The following is an 18,227-nucleotide window of genomic DNA, read 5'->3' as shown; positions in this document are numbered from 1 at the left end:
AAGAGGTTGTCCTGATGAAAGAACTGTATCCTGAGTGTTCCTGAGCCTGAATTGTAACTGTTACTTTCCTTATAATAAACCCCATAATTGTGAGGAAAAAAAAAAAATGTGCTGAGTGGAAGAAGGCTTACACAAAAGAGTATGCTTCTACTTAAACATAAAATTCTGGAATAGGCAAAACTAATCTATGGTGGAAAAAACGTCGTAACAGTGGTTGCCTCTGGGTGGGGTGAAAGAGGATTGATTCGGAAGGAACATGAGAAAACTTTTCGGGGTGATGGTAATGTACTATATCATAGGGGTTTGAGTTACACAGATGTATGCATTTGTCAAAATGATGGCATTTTACTACCAGAAGGAAGATAATGTAAATAAATGTTATAATTCATGATATACCAGCTGAAATATTTACAGGGAAATGTGCAGATATCTGAAACTTACACAGAGGTTTATTAAAAAGATTATTGAATGGATAAAGGTATGGATAGATGGATAAATAAGCAATAAACCAAGCATAGTAAAATGTTCTTTGTAGAATTTGGGTGGTGGAAATACAGGTGTTCATGGTAATTCTTGAAATTACCACTGAAATTCTTTCAATTTGCTGTATGCTTAAAATTTTTATAATAAAATATCAGATAAGAAAAAAAAATATTTTGGAACTTGTGCTTCAGCCACAACAGAATAGCTGGTAATGGAGTTGCCTTTCCATGATGTCTGAGTTATCTAGTACTGCTATAACAGAATTACCACAAGTGGATGGATTTCACAAACAGAAATTTATTTTCTCACAGTTCAAGCAGCTAGATGTCTGATTTCAGAGTGCCAGCTCTAGGGAAAGTCATTCTTTCTCTGTCAGCTCTGGAGAAAGGTCTTTGTCTCTTCAGCTTCCTAGTTCCTTGGAGATCTCAGTGTGTTTTGGCATCTGTCCTACCTCATGTCTCCTATGCTCACTTGTTCAATCTTTTTTTATATCTTAAAAGAGATTGACTCAGCCCACACCTTACACTAATCCTGTCTCATTAACATAACAAATACAACCCATTCCCAAGTGTCATTGTTGTTAGGTGCTGTCCATTCTGTTCCAACTAACATCGACCAGTACAACAGAATGAAACATTGCCCAGTCCTGTGCTATCCTCACAATTGTTGCTATGATTGAGCCCATCATTGCAGCCACTGTGCAGTCCATCTTGTTGAGGTCTTCCTCTTTTCACTGACCGTCTTTTCCAAGCATGATGTTCTTCTCCAGGAACTGGTCCCTCCTTATAACATGTTCAAAATACATGATGAAGTCTTTGCTTCTAGGGAGCATTCTGGCTGCACTTTTTCCAAGACAGATTTGTTCGTTCTTCTGGCAGTCCATGGTATATTCAATATTCTTCACCAAACCATAAATCAAAGGCATCAATTCTTCTTCTGTCTTCGTTATTCATTGTCCAGCTTTCGCATGCATATGACATGACTGAAAATACCATGGCTTGTGCCAGGCGCACCTTAGTCCTCAAAGTGACATCTTTGCTTTTTATAAAGAGGTCTTTTGCGGCTGATTTGCCCAATGCAATACGTCATTTGATTTCTTGACTGCTGCTTCCATGGATGTTGATTGTGGATCCAAGTAAAATGAAATCCTTGACAACTTCACTCTTTTTTCCATTTCTCATGATGTTGCTTATTGGTCCAGTTGTGAGGATTTTTATTTTCTTTATGTTGAAGTGTAATCCACACTGAAGGCTGTGGTCTTTGATCTTCATCAGTAAGTGCTTCAAGCAAATTCAGCAAGCATCACCTGCATAAAGCAGGTTGTTGATGAGTCTTCCTCCAACCCTGATGTCACTTTCTTCTTCACATAGTCCAACTTCTTGAATTATCTGCTCAGCATGCATATTGAATAAGTATGGTGGAAACGTACAATCTTGATGCACACCTTTCCTAATTTTAAACTATGCAGTCGTCCCTTTTTCTGTTCTAATGACTACCTCTCCATCTAAGTACAGGTTCTGCATGGGCACAATTAAGTGTTCTGGAATTCCCATTCTTTGCAATGTTATCCATAATTTGTTATGGTCCACAAAGTCAAATGCCTTTGCATAGTCAATAAAACCACAGGTAAACATCTTTCTGGTATGTACTGTTTTCAGCCATGCTCCATCTGACATCAGCAATGATATTCCTTGTTCCATGTCCTCTTCTGAATCTGGCTTGAATTTCTGGCAATTCCTTGTTGATGTACTTCTGCAGCCATTTTTTTTTTTTTAAATTGTAGTTTAGATGAAGGTTTACGGAACAAATAGTTTCTCATTAAGCAGTCAGTACACATATTGTTTTATGACATGTCAACACTCTCCCTTCTCGACCTTGGAGGACCTTTTTTTTTGTGTGTGTGTGAAAATATACATAGCCAAAGTTACACCATTTCAGAAGTTTGTACGTGTACAATTCAGGGACATTGATTACATTCTTCCAGTTGTGCTGCTATTCTCACTATCCTTTTCCAAATTATTCCATCACCATTAGCTTCAACTCACTGTCCCCTAGGCTTCCCATCAAATCTTTTGAGTTGCTGTTGTCAATTTGATCTCACATAGATAATTCTTTTTTTTTTTTTTTTGTACCTTAAATGAAGGTTTTGCTGCAACCATTTTTGAATTATCTTCAGCAAAATTTTACTTGCGTGTGATATTGTTTGATAATTTCCACATTCTGTTGGATCACCTTTCTTTCGAATGGGCAAAATATGAATCTCTTCCAGTCATTGGCCAGGTAGCTGTCTTCCAAATTTCTTGACATAGATGAGTGAGCGCTTTCAGAGCTGCATCCATTTATTGAAACATCTCAATTGGTATTCTGCCAATTCCTGGGGCCCTGATTTTCACCAGTGCCTTCCATGCATCTTGGACTTCTTCCTTCAGTACCCTTGGTTCTTGACCATATGCTACCTCCTGAAATGAATGAACATCGACCAATTCTTTTCGGTACAGTGACTCTCTGTATTCCTTCTATATTCTTTTGATGCTTCCTGTGTTGTTCAATATTTTGCCTATAGAATCCATCAATATTGCAGCTAAAGGCTTGAATTTTTTCTTCAGTTCTTTCAGCTTGAGAAATGTCAAGCATGTTTTTCCCTTTTAGTTTCCTAACTCCAGGTTTTTGTACATTTCATTGTAATACTTTATTTTGTTTTCTCAAGTTGCCCTTTGAAATTTTTTGTTCAGCTCTTTTATATGATCATTTCTTCCGTTTGCTTTAGCTACTCTACGTTCAAGAGCAAGTTTCAGAGTCTCTTCTGTCATCCATTTTGGATTTTTCTTTCCTGTCTTTTTATGTAGCTCATGAAAAAGTCCATCTGCTGAGATCTTGTCAGTTATTATTTGTGTCTGCAGCCGCTAGGCTTCTAGCCCAGAGCTTGGCCAAGTAGCTCAAAAGCCCCCATGGAGATGGTGTGCAGGCTGCCTTCCAATAATAATCCCCTGTGGTCCTAGGATCAGAAGGCACAGCTTCCCAGGCAGAATTAAGCTTTGTTCAGCCATGTATTTTTCTGACCATGAGAGTGCTAGTTTGGGGTCAATTTTTGTTACTATCTTCCAAACGGAAGGAAAGGAATTACCAGAACCATTTTAGAAAATAGGCTGCAAGTCTGAGAATTTCACATATTTTAATTTAACAAGCACTTGTATTATGCTTGGGCCACCACTTGTCCCTCAGTGGAGGCTTGTGTGTTGCTATGATGCTGAACAGGTTTCGACAGAGCTTCCAGATTAAGACGGTCTAGTAAGAAAGGCCTGGCAATCTACTTCCAAAAATCAACCAGTGAAAAAACTATGGATCACAAGGGTGCGATCCACAACTGGTCATTGGGATGGTGCAGGACTGGGCGGCATTTCATTCCATTGTGCCTGGAGTCGCCATGAGTTGGGGGCCAACTCAATGGCAGCTAACAACAATCAGACTCTGATGAGGGAGGCTGACTCTGTCTCCTAGTTTACAGCTGAAAGATCAGGCCACAGAGTCCTGTGTAACCCATGTGAGGCCTCTTTCTGATGCCACTTGAGCTTGACCTCTGCCCCTGGTGAGCCTTTGGGCGGCGCACATCCCAAGCTTTCCCCCAACCAACAGGGTGAGTTTCCCTGGTCCCTGCATTCCTGGGGGAAGCAGGACCTTCTAGCTCCCAGGGGCCCAGTTGTGTTTATGGCACCTCCAAGAAACCAAGCCAGGCCACTGTATCAGGGACAGCTGGAAAAAAGGTTATATGGGAGGAGGTAACCCATATATGCAGGCTAGGTCCTCTTTGCACAAGTTCCTGAGCTGGTTCTCCAGTGTCTGGCGGCCTCAGAGCATGGGTGTCCTATGGCTGGTGCCACTTGTGGTGCTGCCCACCTTTCTCCTGGGGGTTGTTGTATGGGTTGTCTTTGAGCACTTCCTCACTGCGGATATCCCTGCTACCCTGCAGCATCGAGCCAAGCTAAGATTTCTGCACTGTGTGTTTCTGTATGTGATCACCTTGGTGAGTTTGCGCCCAGGCCCTGTCCTGTGCTGGGGGCTCTCTCCCTCTCTCTCTGTACCTTAGAAAAACCAGTTGCTGTCGAGTCACTTCAGACTCATGGTGACCCCTTGTATGTTTATCAAATCTTTGCAGGAGACGATATAATGATGTTATTGTTGGGTGCCGTCAAGTCGATTCTGACTCATAGTGACCCTGTAGGACAGTGTAGAACGGCCACATAGGGTTTCCAGGGCTGTAAATCTTTACGGAGCCAAGCTGCCACATCTTTCTCCTCCAGAGCAGCTGGTGGGTTTGAACCACTGACCTTTTGGTTGGCAGCTGAGCGCTTAACCACTGTGCCACCAGAACTCCTCGAAGATGTAGTAGTTCCTGATATTATTACAGACTTGAAATTTCTATCGATGATTTCAGTCTTATTAAGATACAAAGAATAATATATCAAATACTATTGATTTTACATTATTTTATGAAGGTAAGTTCACATAACAGGAGATTAGCCATTTTAAAATGAACAATTTGGTGGCACTTTGTGCGTTCAGAGTGTTGTGCAACCACCACTTTTATCTCATCCCCAAACACTGTCATCAGGACAAAAGGAAACTACCTAGAGGTTAAGCAGTTGCTACCCATTCTCGCCTTCCCTCTGCTTTTCGTACCACCTATGCGCTTTCTGTCTCTATGGATTTACCTATTCTGGATATGACATGTAAATCACACAATATGTGACCTTTTGTATTTGGCTTTTTTCACCTAGTATAGTGTTTTAAAGGTTCATCCACACTGTAGCATATATCAATACTTCATTTACAAAAAAGTCTGAATTGTATGAATAGTATGTATATTAATTTATTCATCTTTTGATGGACATCTTGGCTGTTTCTACCTTATGACTATGGTGAATAGTGCCGCTGTGAACATGTGTGTACATATACTTGTGTGAGAACCTGTTTTCAACTCTTTTTGGTATATACCTAGAGTGGAATTGCTGGGTCATATGTACATTCTATGTTAACTCACAGTGGCTGAACCATTTTACATTCCTAACAGCAATGTTTGAGTGTTCTAATTTCTCCATATCCTTGCCAATACTTGGTATTTTCTGGTTTGCTTTGTTTTTGAAAATGCCATCCTAGTTGGTTTGAAATAGTACCTCATTATGACTTTGATTTGCTTTTCCCTAATGACTAATGATGTTGAACAACTTTTCATGTGTTTGTGGACCATTTGTTTATCTTTTTTTGAGAAATGTTTTCTCAAGTCTTTCACTCATTTTTAACAATTGCGTTGTTTCAATACTGGGGAAGCCAGCAAAACTTGTACAAGGAAAGGTCATGGAAGCTCCACAGACACATCCAAATTCCCTGAGGGACCGAATTGCTGGGTGGAGGGCTGTGGGGACCATGGTCTTGGGGAACATCTAGCTCAATTGACATAACATAGTTTGTAAAGAAAAATATTCTATATCTTACTTTGGTGAGTAGCATCTGGGGTCTTAAAAGCCTGTGAGCAGCCATCTAAGATACTCCACTGGTCTCACCCCTTCGGAAGCAAGGGAGAATGAAGAAAACAAGATACAAGGAAAAGATTAGTCCAAAGGACTAATGGACCATAACTGCCACGGCTTCCACCAGACTGAGTCCAGTACAACTAGATGGTGCCCAGCTACCACCACTGACTGTTCTGACAGGAATCACAATAGAGGGTCCTGGACAGAGCTGGAGAAAAATGTAGAACAAAATTCTAATTCACAAAAAAAGACCAGACTTACTGGCCTGACAGAGACTGGAGAAACCCCAAGAGTATAGCCCCTGGACACCCTTTTAGCTCAGTAATGAAGTCACTCCCGAAGTTCAGCCTTCAAGCAAAGGTTAGACAGCCGCATAAAACAAAATGAGACTAATAGGGAAAAACAGCCCAGGAACAAGGACTAGAAGGCAGGAGGAGACAGGAAAGCTGGTAATAGGGAACCCAAGTCGAGAAGGGAGAGTGTTGACATGTTATAACCATTGTCATAAGACAATATATGTACTGTTTAATAAGAAACTATTTGTTCTGTAAACCTTCATCTAAAGTACAATTTAAAAAAAAAATTGAGTTGTTTGCCTGATTCTATTTTAAGGGCAAACACTGCTAGAATATTTTTTAAAGGAGTTTCAGTATCTATTTAAAGTTTTGAACCTCGGCATTCCTAAAATTCTGATGCTCCCATTTATAACAGTAATAATTCTATATTTGTTTAGTGTGTCCTAGCTTCTTGTTTTATTTTGATATGCCAAATAGGCTGCTCGTGTGCGCTAGTTTGATTATTGGCATCTTTGAAACTCTAACGTCCTGTCACCAGGTAGTTAGTTCTGTAACTAAGTATGTGCACCCAGGAGTCCATTAAATTTTCCTGTATGGATTCAGCTCAGGTGTCCAGGCAGTTGGTCACCAAGTGTGTGGTGCAGGTTCTCACCTACAGTCTTAGAGAGGCATGGGTGGTTCATGTAGGCACAGGTATCTGGCTGCAGTAGGGGGTCATGTGCTGAGCAAGGCAGGGGTCTGATGGCTGCCCCTGAGTGTCTGAAAGGAAAGTGAGTGTGTCCCTGTTCCCTAGAGCGAGTAGATAGGTGAGTTTTGCAGCTGGACTATAAGCACCCTACTCTGTTGGCTGTAAAGACTTGGGGGCACCACTTATTCTTGGACCCCTGTAGCAGGTGGCTAGGTGGCATGGGTGGAGCCACCAGTCCTCAAGCCCCTGATGCTGACCGGTAAGTCTCCTGCTTAAAGGGCAGAGCAGTGTCAGGCGTCACAAATCTTCCACTTCACAGTTGAAACAGTTGAAGTTAGACTTCAGGTGTTTACCCTGTTGTACTGTGGTAGTGAGTGCTTACACTGTTGAGATGGGTCCACACAAGTCTATACAGGGGTGGAAGGCACTCAAAGTCTGTGGACCCCTTATGCCTCTGCCTAGGCAAAGTTGCTGTGCCAACCCTGAGTTCCTGGCGTAGGGGAGCCAGTAGCTTATTTTTTCCCTGTTTGTTAATTTGTTCCCTCTCCAAGGCCAGGAGAATGGGTCAGGGTGCCTTATGGGATCTATTTCCGGCCCAGGGGACTCAGAGATCTCTGAAGCCAGCCAGACCAGTACAAAGTGGGGAGGGAGGAGGTAAATGGGAGAGAGGTTTTTCCCAAATGGGTTTTTTTTTTCTTTTAAATCCCTGCAAAAGTCCACACGCATGTACTTATTTTTAGCCACTTGGGTGCTGCTTTTCACTGGTTCGGAGTGTCCAAGCAGAATCTCTGCTGCCGGATCTCTCTCGACGTGGAAACTGCCTCCCGAGCCAGCATGCGGAGCTGTGTGCCCGCCTCACTGCACACCCCGAGCCTGTCCGGGCTGAAGAGCTGCGGCTCCCGCTGAGTCAGGTCTGGCAACTCCTCGCTTTTTCCAAATGTCTCTCTCTTTCCCCTGCCACTCAGTCCAATTCCTCAACTTTGCCTTGTTCAGGGCTCCTAGATATTCATATACAATCGAATCACTTGTTTTTCCAAGTAAAAAGGATATAGGAAGCCGTCTGACTACTCCGCCATCTTGGCCCCACCTCCTGTAATAGTAATAATTCATCTTTCTCCTCTTTGCCTCTGTCCTAAATTATCAGCTCTGGAAAATGTGGACTCACTGTTGGAAAAACAAAAACAAGAAGACAAAACAAAAAAATAAATCAAACTTCATGACTATATCTAGTGACCTTTCAGAATATGATGGTTAGAGACTTTTAGCCTCACACTGATTTGTTCAAAATCTCTTAAATAAACACTATTCTAGATGCTGGAGACGAAGAGATGAATGAGATGCAAACTTTGCTCATGAGAAGCATTTGGTTTGATGGCAGGGAGACACATGGATGATCATATCCTTATAATCAAGTCATCTAGGGACTCTGAAGGGCCTTAGTGGCGCAGCAGCCATCCCGGTTGGGTGTGTAGGAAAGGTCAGGTATGACTTCAATTGAAGATGACCCTGGAGCTTGATTATGAAAGTTAGGTTGGTGTCCACCCAGCTGGTGGATAGGTAAGCAAAGTTCCCATGGAACAGTGTGAGCTATAAATGAGTCTAGATTGTGTGGGGTAACCACCATTGAGGAGGCAACCTGAGCAGATTGGAAGAGCCCTGACATCAGAGTGCTCATAGCTGAGCTGCTGAAGGTCCAAGTAGGCTCAGCCCAGAGGCTTGGTGTGCTGTGCTGTAAGTCAAGTGGTGGAAAAGCAGCTCATCCCCACCTTGCAGATCTCCTCACTCTCCTCCAACTCAAACAAGGAAATAATGGTCTTGTTTTGAGTTCTCTATTGAGAAATCTAAGCCTTAGGGGATTGCTCCATGGAGGAAAAACATTGGGACATCCCCATAAGACTTGGGACAAGACCAAGCAAGAGAAAGGGCAGGGCTTGCACCTACCCATGAGACACTCATGTGAGTAGTCACATCTCATCCTCAGAGTGTGGATACCATTCTCCTCATTTTATAAATGGAGGAAATTGTTGCTCAGAGAAGGTAATGCCCAAGCTCTTCCTGTTAATTGGTGGTAGGGCTAGGACTTAAGCTCAGATTTGTTGACTCCAAAACCCAAACTCTTTCTAGTTTTCCAGTTGAGAGTACAAGGTTTGCATCTTAGTAGTTGAACAACTTCGGACAAGTCACTTTACCTTGGTATGCCTCAGTTTTCACATCTGTAAAATGGAGATCCCAAGCCATGGTATTTACAATTGCCTCATATGCATGTGAAAGCTGGACAGTGAAAAAAGACTAAAGAAGAATTGACACATTTGAATTATGATATTGGCAAAGAATACTGAATATACCATGGACTGCCAGAAGAATGAACAAATGAGTCTTGGAGGAAGTGCAGCCAGAATGCTCCTTAGAATCAAGGATGGAGAGATTTTGTCTTCCTTACTTGGATGTGTTATCCATTACTTTGCTCACTAATCAGTAGAGAAGGACATTATACTTGGTAAAGTAGAGGCTCAGTGAAAAAGAGGGAGACCCTCGATGAGATGGATTGACACAGTGGCTGCAACATTGGGTTGAAAGATAGCAACAATTGTGAGGATGTTGCAAGGTTGGGCAATGTTTTATTTTGTTATACACAAGGTCACTATGAGTTGGAGATGACTTGACGGCAACTAACAACAACAAAATGGAGATAATAATCGAGCTTGCCTTACAAGGTCGCTGAGAAGCAAGTTAATAATCCAAACCACTTAGACTAGTACCGACATGTTGTAGGTGTCTAGTAAGTGTCAGCTGTTATTATTTTCGTTATTTCATCCTTATACTCTTTTCCTCATGTCAAAGGTAGACACTCAGTGTGTATGGAACAGAGATGATCCAAAATGGTTGAAATGTACTTAATACATGAAATATGATGACCTGTAATTATATATCATGAAATATTCGGGTATTCATTTGTTTATAATTAAAGTGACCATATAAGTTTGAAAACAATGGAATTAGTTTCACATTTGGCAAGTATATAGCTCTTGTGCCATTATTCCCTCCTCCTGAGCCCAAGGCAAACAAACAAACAAACCAGTTGCCATGGAGTCTGACTCATGGTTACTGCAGGTGTTTCAGAATAGGACTGTGCTTCATAGGGTTTTCAATGGCCATGCTCTTTCTTCTGAGGCACTTCTGGGTGGATTCAAACTGCCAATATTTCAGTTAGTAGCCTAGTGTTCAACTGTTTGTGCCAACCAGAGCCCACTGCAGACTTCCCTAACTGATCACAGGATGCTTTTCTGTTGTACATGTTGTTAGTTGTGTAGATTGGGCTGTGACTCATGGCCCCCTTACGTATAACAGAACAAAACATTGCCTGGTCCTGCACCATCGTCGTGATTATTGATATGTTTGAGTTCATTGTTGTGGCCATTGTGCCAATTCATTTCATTCAGGGTTTCCCTTGTTTTCGCTGACCATCTAACAAACAGGATGTCTTTTTGAAGTGATTGGCCTTTCTTGATAATGTGTCCAAAGTAAGCAAGTCAAAGTCTCATCATCCTTGCTTCTAAGGAGCGTTCTGCCTGTATTTCTTCTAAGACTGATTTATTCAGTCTTTTGGCAGTCCATGGTATATTCAATATTCTTTGCCACCACCACAGTTTGAAATGCATCAATTCTTCTTCTGTCTTCCTTTTTCATTGTCCACCTTTCACAAGCATATGAGGCCACTGAAAATACCAGGCCTTGGGTCAGGTGCACCTTAGTCATCAAAGTGACATCTTTGCATTTTAAAACTTCAAAGAAGTATTTTGCAGCAGATTTGCCCAATGCAATACGTCTCTGTTGAACACAGACACAACTTAAGAATCTGTCATAACCCAGAGCTGCTGTATGCAATGAAGAGTGTTGACACAGGTGATGAACGAACGGTTGTTGCCATCTCAGGCTAGGTAGAGCGCAGTCCAGAGCCAAGGAGAGTGACGTTGATGGCCAGTTGCTTTGAACAATTGGCTTTGTTCAATTCAATGACTTCTTCCCACTCAGCCCAAACTTTGGCTAGCTCTGTGGCAAATTCACACCATTATTCAACCAATAGCTTTTGGGAAGAAAAGTCTGAAAACCCAACCCTCCATCTGGACACAGCCCAGAGCTCATGGCCTCCTGATGAGCCTTCTGTACATGCAGGAGGCAGACGAGAAGCTGCAAGAGCATCCTCGTCATAGCAATTATGAAACGCAGTTACCATCAAGTCAGCTCCTACTCATGGTGACCCCATATGTGTCAGAGTAGAACCGTGCTCTATAGGGTTTTTAATGGCTGGTTTTTCAGAAGTAGATTGCCAAGCCTTTCCTCTGAGGTGACTCTGGGTAGACTCAAACCTCCAATTTTCTGGTTAGCAGCCGAGTGTGTTAACTGTGTGCACTGCCCATGGTCTAGCAATTCTAAGTGGCAAGGAAACATTTACCCCCCACCCGCTGGTCCTACCCTCCTAATGTTCCTCTTTCTTTCTGTTACCTCTAACAGGGCAATATACTTGAGAAGTTGAGAATTTGCTCTCCCAAATTTTTCCATTTTTTGGAAGACTGCATAATAGTAAAGAAGGATCCTAAGCTTGTGGTAACCAACCTGCATTTTGGGATAATACCTATGAGATTGTTCCAGCCCAAGGCAGTGTCCTCCAGCCTCTGGCAGGGCATCATCTTCTACTATGTAGGGGGCGGGGCATTAGGGAGCCTGGATAAGGCACGTCCATATGGCTATGTAAAGGAAGAACCTCATCTACACCCACAACCTTGTCCACCCTTTCCCAGGAGAACCTTCTTGGAGTAACTCAAAGGAATCAGTAGTTGGAGATTTTGTAGGGAGTCCAGATCAAAAGTTTTGAGTGGAAGTCGGCAATGGTGTTCAAATCTACATGGGAAAACCCTTTTTTTTTTCATTCTTATAATATGGTAGTCTTGGTCAAAATGAAGGCAGTGATGGTGCCATGGTGGGGCTTTCGTGACACTGGGTGTTGATTTTTGTCTTCTCCCTGTTCACTCACAACTGTCAGCTGGTCCTGAATGTTCTACTCTCACAATATAGCCCCAATCCATGCATTTCTCTCCAGCTCAGCTGTGCCACTGAGATCCAAGCCACCATCTTCTCACTGTAGACTCCAGCCCCCAACACCGCAACTGGTCTCCCTGTCTTACCTCTTGCCCCTCACAGTCTATTCCACACTCAACAGCCAGAGAGGGTCTTAAAAAAAATGCAAGTCAGAACTTGAAGTTCCTGTGCTGTACTCCTCCTGTGGCTTTCCAATGCCCTTAGATAAAATCCAAACTCTTCCCACAGCCTCTGAGAACCTGAAATAACTGGCCTTGCTGACCTCTCTGGCCTCATTGCCTGCCACTTCTTCTCCTTTCACTCTGCCCAGCCACCCTGACTGTCTTGTCTGTGCCTCATATGCACCAGACTCATACCCACCCTGAGTCTTCTGCACTTGCTATTTCCTTGGCCTCAAAAGCTGTCCCGCAGACTTTGTATGACTGGCTTCTGCTTGTTCTTTCAGTCTTATCTCAAATATCCCTCCTCAGACTGGCTTCCCTGAACATCTTACCTGAAGAACTCTCCTTGCCCACTTGGCCGTCCCACCCTATCCCGTATCTCCATCGCTGACTTTATCCTTTTTAATTTTCCTCATGGCACTTGTCATTCTGAACTTGTCTTGCTCCTTTGTGCATTTCCTTGTTTATTGTGTGTCTTCTCTCACTAAAAATGGAAATGTCAAGAGTGCAGGGAAGACCTCTGCTATTTTCATTGCTGTATCCTTATTGTTTGTTACTTGACCTGTTGTTTTTACTTTTTGAGAGAATGAATGAATGCATGAATAAATGGCTGGGAAAATGATCGGATGCGTGACTGGGATTATAAATGAATGAATGGGTGAGTGGATTAATGAATGAATGGATGGATGGATAAATGATTGGATGAAAGAATGGACTTAATGAATAAATGGATGGATGAATGGATGATGGTGGAGAGATGGATGAATGAATAAATGGATGGGCAGATGGGTAAATGATTGAATGAAAGAATGGGCTTATGAATGACTGAATGGGTAGATGGCTGTATGGATTTATGGATGGGTGGATGGACACATGTCAGGAAATTTGCTGATATAAACAGTGGGCTTCTCTCTTTATGTAACTTCCCTGAGAGTCAGGTATACTGCCACCTGGTGGTAGATATAACAATGGTCACTCTACAACCGGATTTTTTTGTGCTTTCAAAAGTTAACCATGAATATCTCCCACTCATCATCCGCTCTGTGGGAGAAAGATGTGGCAGTCTGCTTTCTTAAAGATTTACAGCCTCAGAAAATCTTACGGGAGTTCTACTCTGTCCTATAGGGTCACTATGAGTCAGAATCAACTCAACAGCAAAGGGTTTGGTTATGGACCCTCCCATGGAGCCTTGGTGGTATGTTGGTTAAAGGCTCCACTGCTAACTGAAAGATTGGTGGTTTGAACTCACCAGCCAATCGGTGGGAAGAAGATGTGGCAGTTGGCTTTTGTAAAGATTACAGCCTTGGAAACCCTATGAGGGCAGTTCTACTCTGCCCTGTAGGGCCGCTATAAGAAAGAATCGACTTGACAAGCAATGGGTTTGGTTTTGTTTTGGTTTATGGGATTCACCCTTGTCCAAGATCACTGCCCCTTTCGGAGGCACTTGTGGGCACCCCATCAGCTGCCTGGAACTGTTACCTTTCATCTGTTGAGGGATAATGCCATTTTCAAAGGTAAAACCAGGGTCATTCAGGAAATATTGACTGAGCACCTACTTTGTGTCAGACCCTCTGCCAGGTCCTGGGGACACAGTGGGAACAAGGAAGACCCAGCCCCTGCCACCATGGATCTGACAGCCAGATGAGGGAGCCAGACAATGGATGAGAAAACAAATAAGTAGGGTAATTTCAGATACTGATAACACAGGATGATGGAATAGAGTGCTTTTTCAGTTCTTGCAATCAGAGAAGGCCTCTCCAAGAAGGTAAAATCTGAGCTCAGCCCCAACAGATGAGAAGGCAGCCCTACAGAGGCTGGGGAAGAGCATTCTAAGTCAGGGCGAGGACTCGGGTGAGGCAAGCGAGGCTCTAAATGTAAAGGATGCCAAAAACTCAGTAATCAAGATAAATCATATCTTAATGCAAAACACACACACACACACACACACACACACACAAAATGAACAAAATATAAAAGTTTATATAAAGGCAGGATCCAACTGGGCAAGGTATGATGTGGAAGTACAAAGTAGGATCCTGTCTTTATTTAAAATTTTAAGATTTTGGTAATCATGGCTTTTTTTGTGTTTGCATTCATTTTGATTTTTAAAAATATTGTTTTAAAATATTATTTATCCTGATTACTGAATATTTTTGCCCCCTTATATTTTGTGTCCAAGGAGAGTGCTTCACTTGCTTTACCCTAGTCCCAGCCCTGTTAAATCTAAGCAGAAGGGGCAGCAAGTGCAATGCCCTGAACAGGAGTGACTTGTGCTTGAAGGAAGAAAGAATGTCAGTGTGACAGAGGGGGTGATGCAGTGGAAAAAGTATGTGGGGCCCAATCATGTCTAGCAATGACCTTCACCTTGACTGTGCTTTAAAATAATACACCCAGGCCCTATGCAAGTTAGCATTGGAGTGCTTAACCACTGCACCACCAAGGCTTCGTGGTAGGGCCCATAACCAAACCCTTTGCTGCTGAGTTGATTCCAACTCATAGTGACCCTGTAGGACAGAGTAGAACTCCGTTAAGAGTTTCTGAGGCTGTAAATCTTTAGGTCTCTGGGGGTAGGGCCCAACCCATTAAGCCCACTGCCTTCAAGTGGATTCCGAATCATACTGACCCTATAGGACAGAGTAGAACTGCCCTGTAGGGTTCCCAGCACTGTAATCTTTATGGAAGCTGACTGCCACATCTTTCTCCCCCGGAGGGGTGGTGGGTTCCAATCTCTGACCTTTCAGTTAGCAGCCAAAAGCTTAACCACTGTGCCACCAGGGCATGGGGCACGGGCATCGGTATTTTTAAAAACCTCCCAGATGTCTCTAATGGACAGTCAGGGCTGAGACCTACTGGTGCAGAACCTTAGACTCAGGAGCTGCCCCTCCAACCCAACCTAAACCCAAACCCTTCAAGTGGCCCACCTCCTTTTCTGGCTTATTGTCACCTCCCTCAAACAGTGTTAGTGAAGCAGGGGTCCACTGCCAGCTCTGCTTCTTAGATCAGTTGCTCACAATCTTGCCTGAACCTTGGACTCGCCTGGAGGATGGAGAAAATCCTGCTGCTCATGCCCTCACCCCAGAGATTCTGATGTACCTGGTTGGGGTCCAGCCTGGGCATCGGGACTTGTAAAAACTCCCTAGTGCTTCTCCCTATAGCCAAAGTTGAGAACTACCGAGCTAGAGATGTATTTATCTGGCACAGATTCTGTGTCTGGAACTGTGCCAGGACAGTTAATAGACCTGCCTTCTGAGAACTTCATATTTACCACTCTGCTAATAGCAGCATTCCATGCAACTGCTGTTTATTTCTTAATAACATTTGTATGCATATGTGTGTGTGTGTGCTGACATATAATGTATATATCTATATCTCTTTTATATATCTGTATATCTATCTATCTCTATCTCTAGGAGCCCCCGAGTGAAACAAACGGTTAAGTGCTTAACTACTAACTGAAAGGTTGGAGGTTCAAACTCACCCAGAGGTGCCTCGGAAGAAAGGACTGACAGTCTGCTTTGGAAAGGTCACAGCCTTGAAAACCCTATGGAGTGCAGTTTTGCTTTGATACACATGGGGTTGCCATGAGTCAAATTAACTGCCTGTCAATGTTTATATGTGTGTATGTGTGTGTGTGTGTGTGTGTGTGTGTATGTATATATATGTGGCATATATATATATATGTTGTCATGTGGTATGGAGTCGATTTTGACTCATAGTGACCCCATGTGACAGAGTAGAACTGCCCCAGAGGGTTTTCTAGGCTGTAATGTTTTCTGGAGCAGGTTACCAGTTTCTTTCTCCCCTGGAGTGGCCAGGTAGGTTTGAGCTGCCAACTTTCCAGTTAGCAGCCGAGTTCCTAACCATTGTGCCACCAAGGGTCCACACACTCACACACACACACAGGCACACACACACACACAAAACCAATTGCTGTTGAGTGAACCTTGACTCCTGACTCATGGCGACCCCATGTGTTTCCAAGTAGAACTGTGCTCTGTAAGGTTTTCAATGGCTGATTTTGGAAGTAGATCACCAGACCCTTCTTTCAAGGCTCCTCTGGGTAGACTCAAACCACCAACCTTTTGGTTAGCAGCTGAGCACATTAAACCTTTGAACCAACCAGGAACTATATATATATAATTATTTTTGATATTCCAGAGAGGAATGATTACTTCCCTAGTCTTGGCTCTGTTGGGTTCAGTCAACAAGACTTTCTGGTCCTCAGTTTCCCCTACTGAAAAGAAAAAAACAAGTTGCAGAAGGTGAGCCCCAAGGCACATCCAGGTCCAGCATTCAGGAGATCAACGGCAGATGTCGGGTGTCCAACTTGTCCCAGCTCTTAGGCTTTGCCCAGGCACAGCTGGCCGGCAGTCAGTACAGAGGAGGCAAGAATAGGAACAAAGGGAGACCATCACACCACACACCAGCATCGTGCCAAAACTGTAGGCTGGCTCTTTCTGGGGGCTGTGGTGGGGGTGCCGTGCCCCAAAGGGATTGGACTTCCCTACAGGCTCCTCATCTGCCACTGCTGCCATGAATGGTTTTGTCTTGCAGATTGTTACCACAGTTTGTGCTGTTTTCTGGCCCAGGAGACAGACTCTGTGGTGTTGTCAGTCAGGTGAGTCACTGGAGAAGGTTGGTGGATTTTGCATGGGTGGGAGAAGGTGAGGGGTGAATAACAGATTATCTGTAGAACAGAGGGAGATTCTCCAAGCACTGGGAGGGACACTTGCCCCTGCACCCCTGGACACAGGTACAGCGATGTTCACAATAGCAGAAACATGGAAACAACCCAAATGCCCATTAACAGGGGAATGGATGAAATCACGGCATATTGAATATTGAAATGTTGCCTGGTGGAAACCCCAGGTTCTGCTCAGTGGGACTCACTTCAGTCAATAAACAAGAGACCAAGGTGGGAGAGTGGAAATGCGCCTTTACATTGCACAAGGAAAGGAACAGTCAGGGCTGCTGCTGGAAAAACTGATCAGGGAGGGCAAGAGGGTAGGTTACTTTTAAGGAGTTTACAAGTAGGAAGTTCATACAAGTAACATCAGCAACATTCTTAATCATACTACAGGCACAATGTGGTTTACATATAACTTCATGCACTGCATGTTCAGAAAATGGTAGTTAAACTCTGTCCAGAGGCAAAGAGGTTACTATGTATGAGGTCTATAAGGTTATCCTGAATGTCAACATGGTGCCTAAACCAGTTTCCACCAATTTCCTCTAGTTTGGAGCAGTTAAGGGGTGGGAAACCAGGATTTTAATGTAAAGCTACTGGGCAAGCCAAGCAAGCTGCTTGAGGCAGTGGAATTTTCTGCAGACTGGGGACCTCTGTCTTAACATGTTGTTGTTAGGTGCTGTGAAGTAGGTTCTGACTCATAGCAACCCTACGTACAACAGAATGAAACACTGCCAAGTCCTGTCCCGTCTACACAGTCATTGCCATGTTTGAGCCCATTGTTGCAGCCACTGTGTCAACCCATCTCGTTAAGGGTCTTCCTCTTTTCCACTGACCCTCTACTTCAGCAAGCGTGATGTCCTTCTCTAGGGACTGGTCCCTCCTGATAACATGTCCAAAGGGCTCCTTATATAATTTCAATAGAAAAAAAAATAATTTTATTGCTCAGATGAAGTTTTAAAAACCACTAGATAAAGATGTCATCTTTCTTATCAGTTTCGTCCACTGAATATTACACATCTGACATCTTATTTGATGCTTTTAAATTATAGAATGTAAGGACAAAATCAACAATACGATAACAACCTCAAAGATTTAAGACCACAATAATTTTTAACAAAATCTCTAATCCAAGCAGCTTAGCCAAATTGTTCCTTTTTTAAAAATTCATTCCTTTTCCATTATCCCAGTCTTGATTCAAGCGTGAGTTAGCTTGAATTTTAATTTTTTTTTTTTAATATTTTATTGTACTTCAGGTGAAGGCTTACAGAACAGATAGTTTCTCAT

The 18,227-nt window shown here is 43.0% G+C and overlaps 1 protein-coding gene across 1 annotated transcript in view; it reads left to right on the top strand.

Moving 5' to 3' along the window:
* Window positions 1-4,336: 4,336 nt before the first annotated feature.
* The window catches only part of LOC101357633 (arylacetamide deacetylase-like 4), a 53,353-nt gene continuing 39,462 nt past the window's right edge, over window positions 4,337-18,227 (top strand). Inside the window, 3 exon segments of the mRNA XM_004377294.1 lie at window positions 4,337-4,504; window positions 11,508-11,730; window positions 16,808-16,871. Of these exon segments, the coding sequence (XP_004377351.1) occupies window positions 4,337-4,504; window positions 11,508-11,730; window positions 16,808-16,871 (455 nt within the window).

This window comes from Trichechus manatus, unplaced genomic scaffold, assembly GCF_000243295.1.
Source record: "Trichechus manatus latirostris isolate Lorelei unplaced genomic scaffold, TriManLat1.0 scaffold00048, whole genome shotgun sequence".
Taxonomy (NCBI): domain Eukaryota; kingdom Metazoa; phylum Chordata; class Mammalia; order Sirenia; family Trichechidae; genus Trichechus; species Trichechus manatus.
Note: the sequence above shows the minus strand (reverse complement) of the source record. Positions and strands in the feature narration are given on the sequence as shown.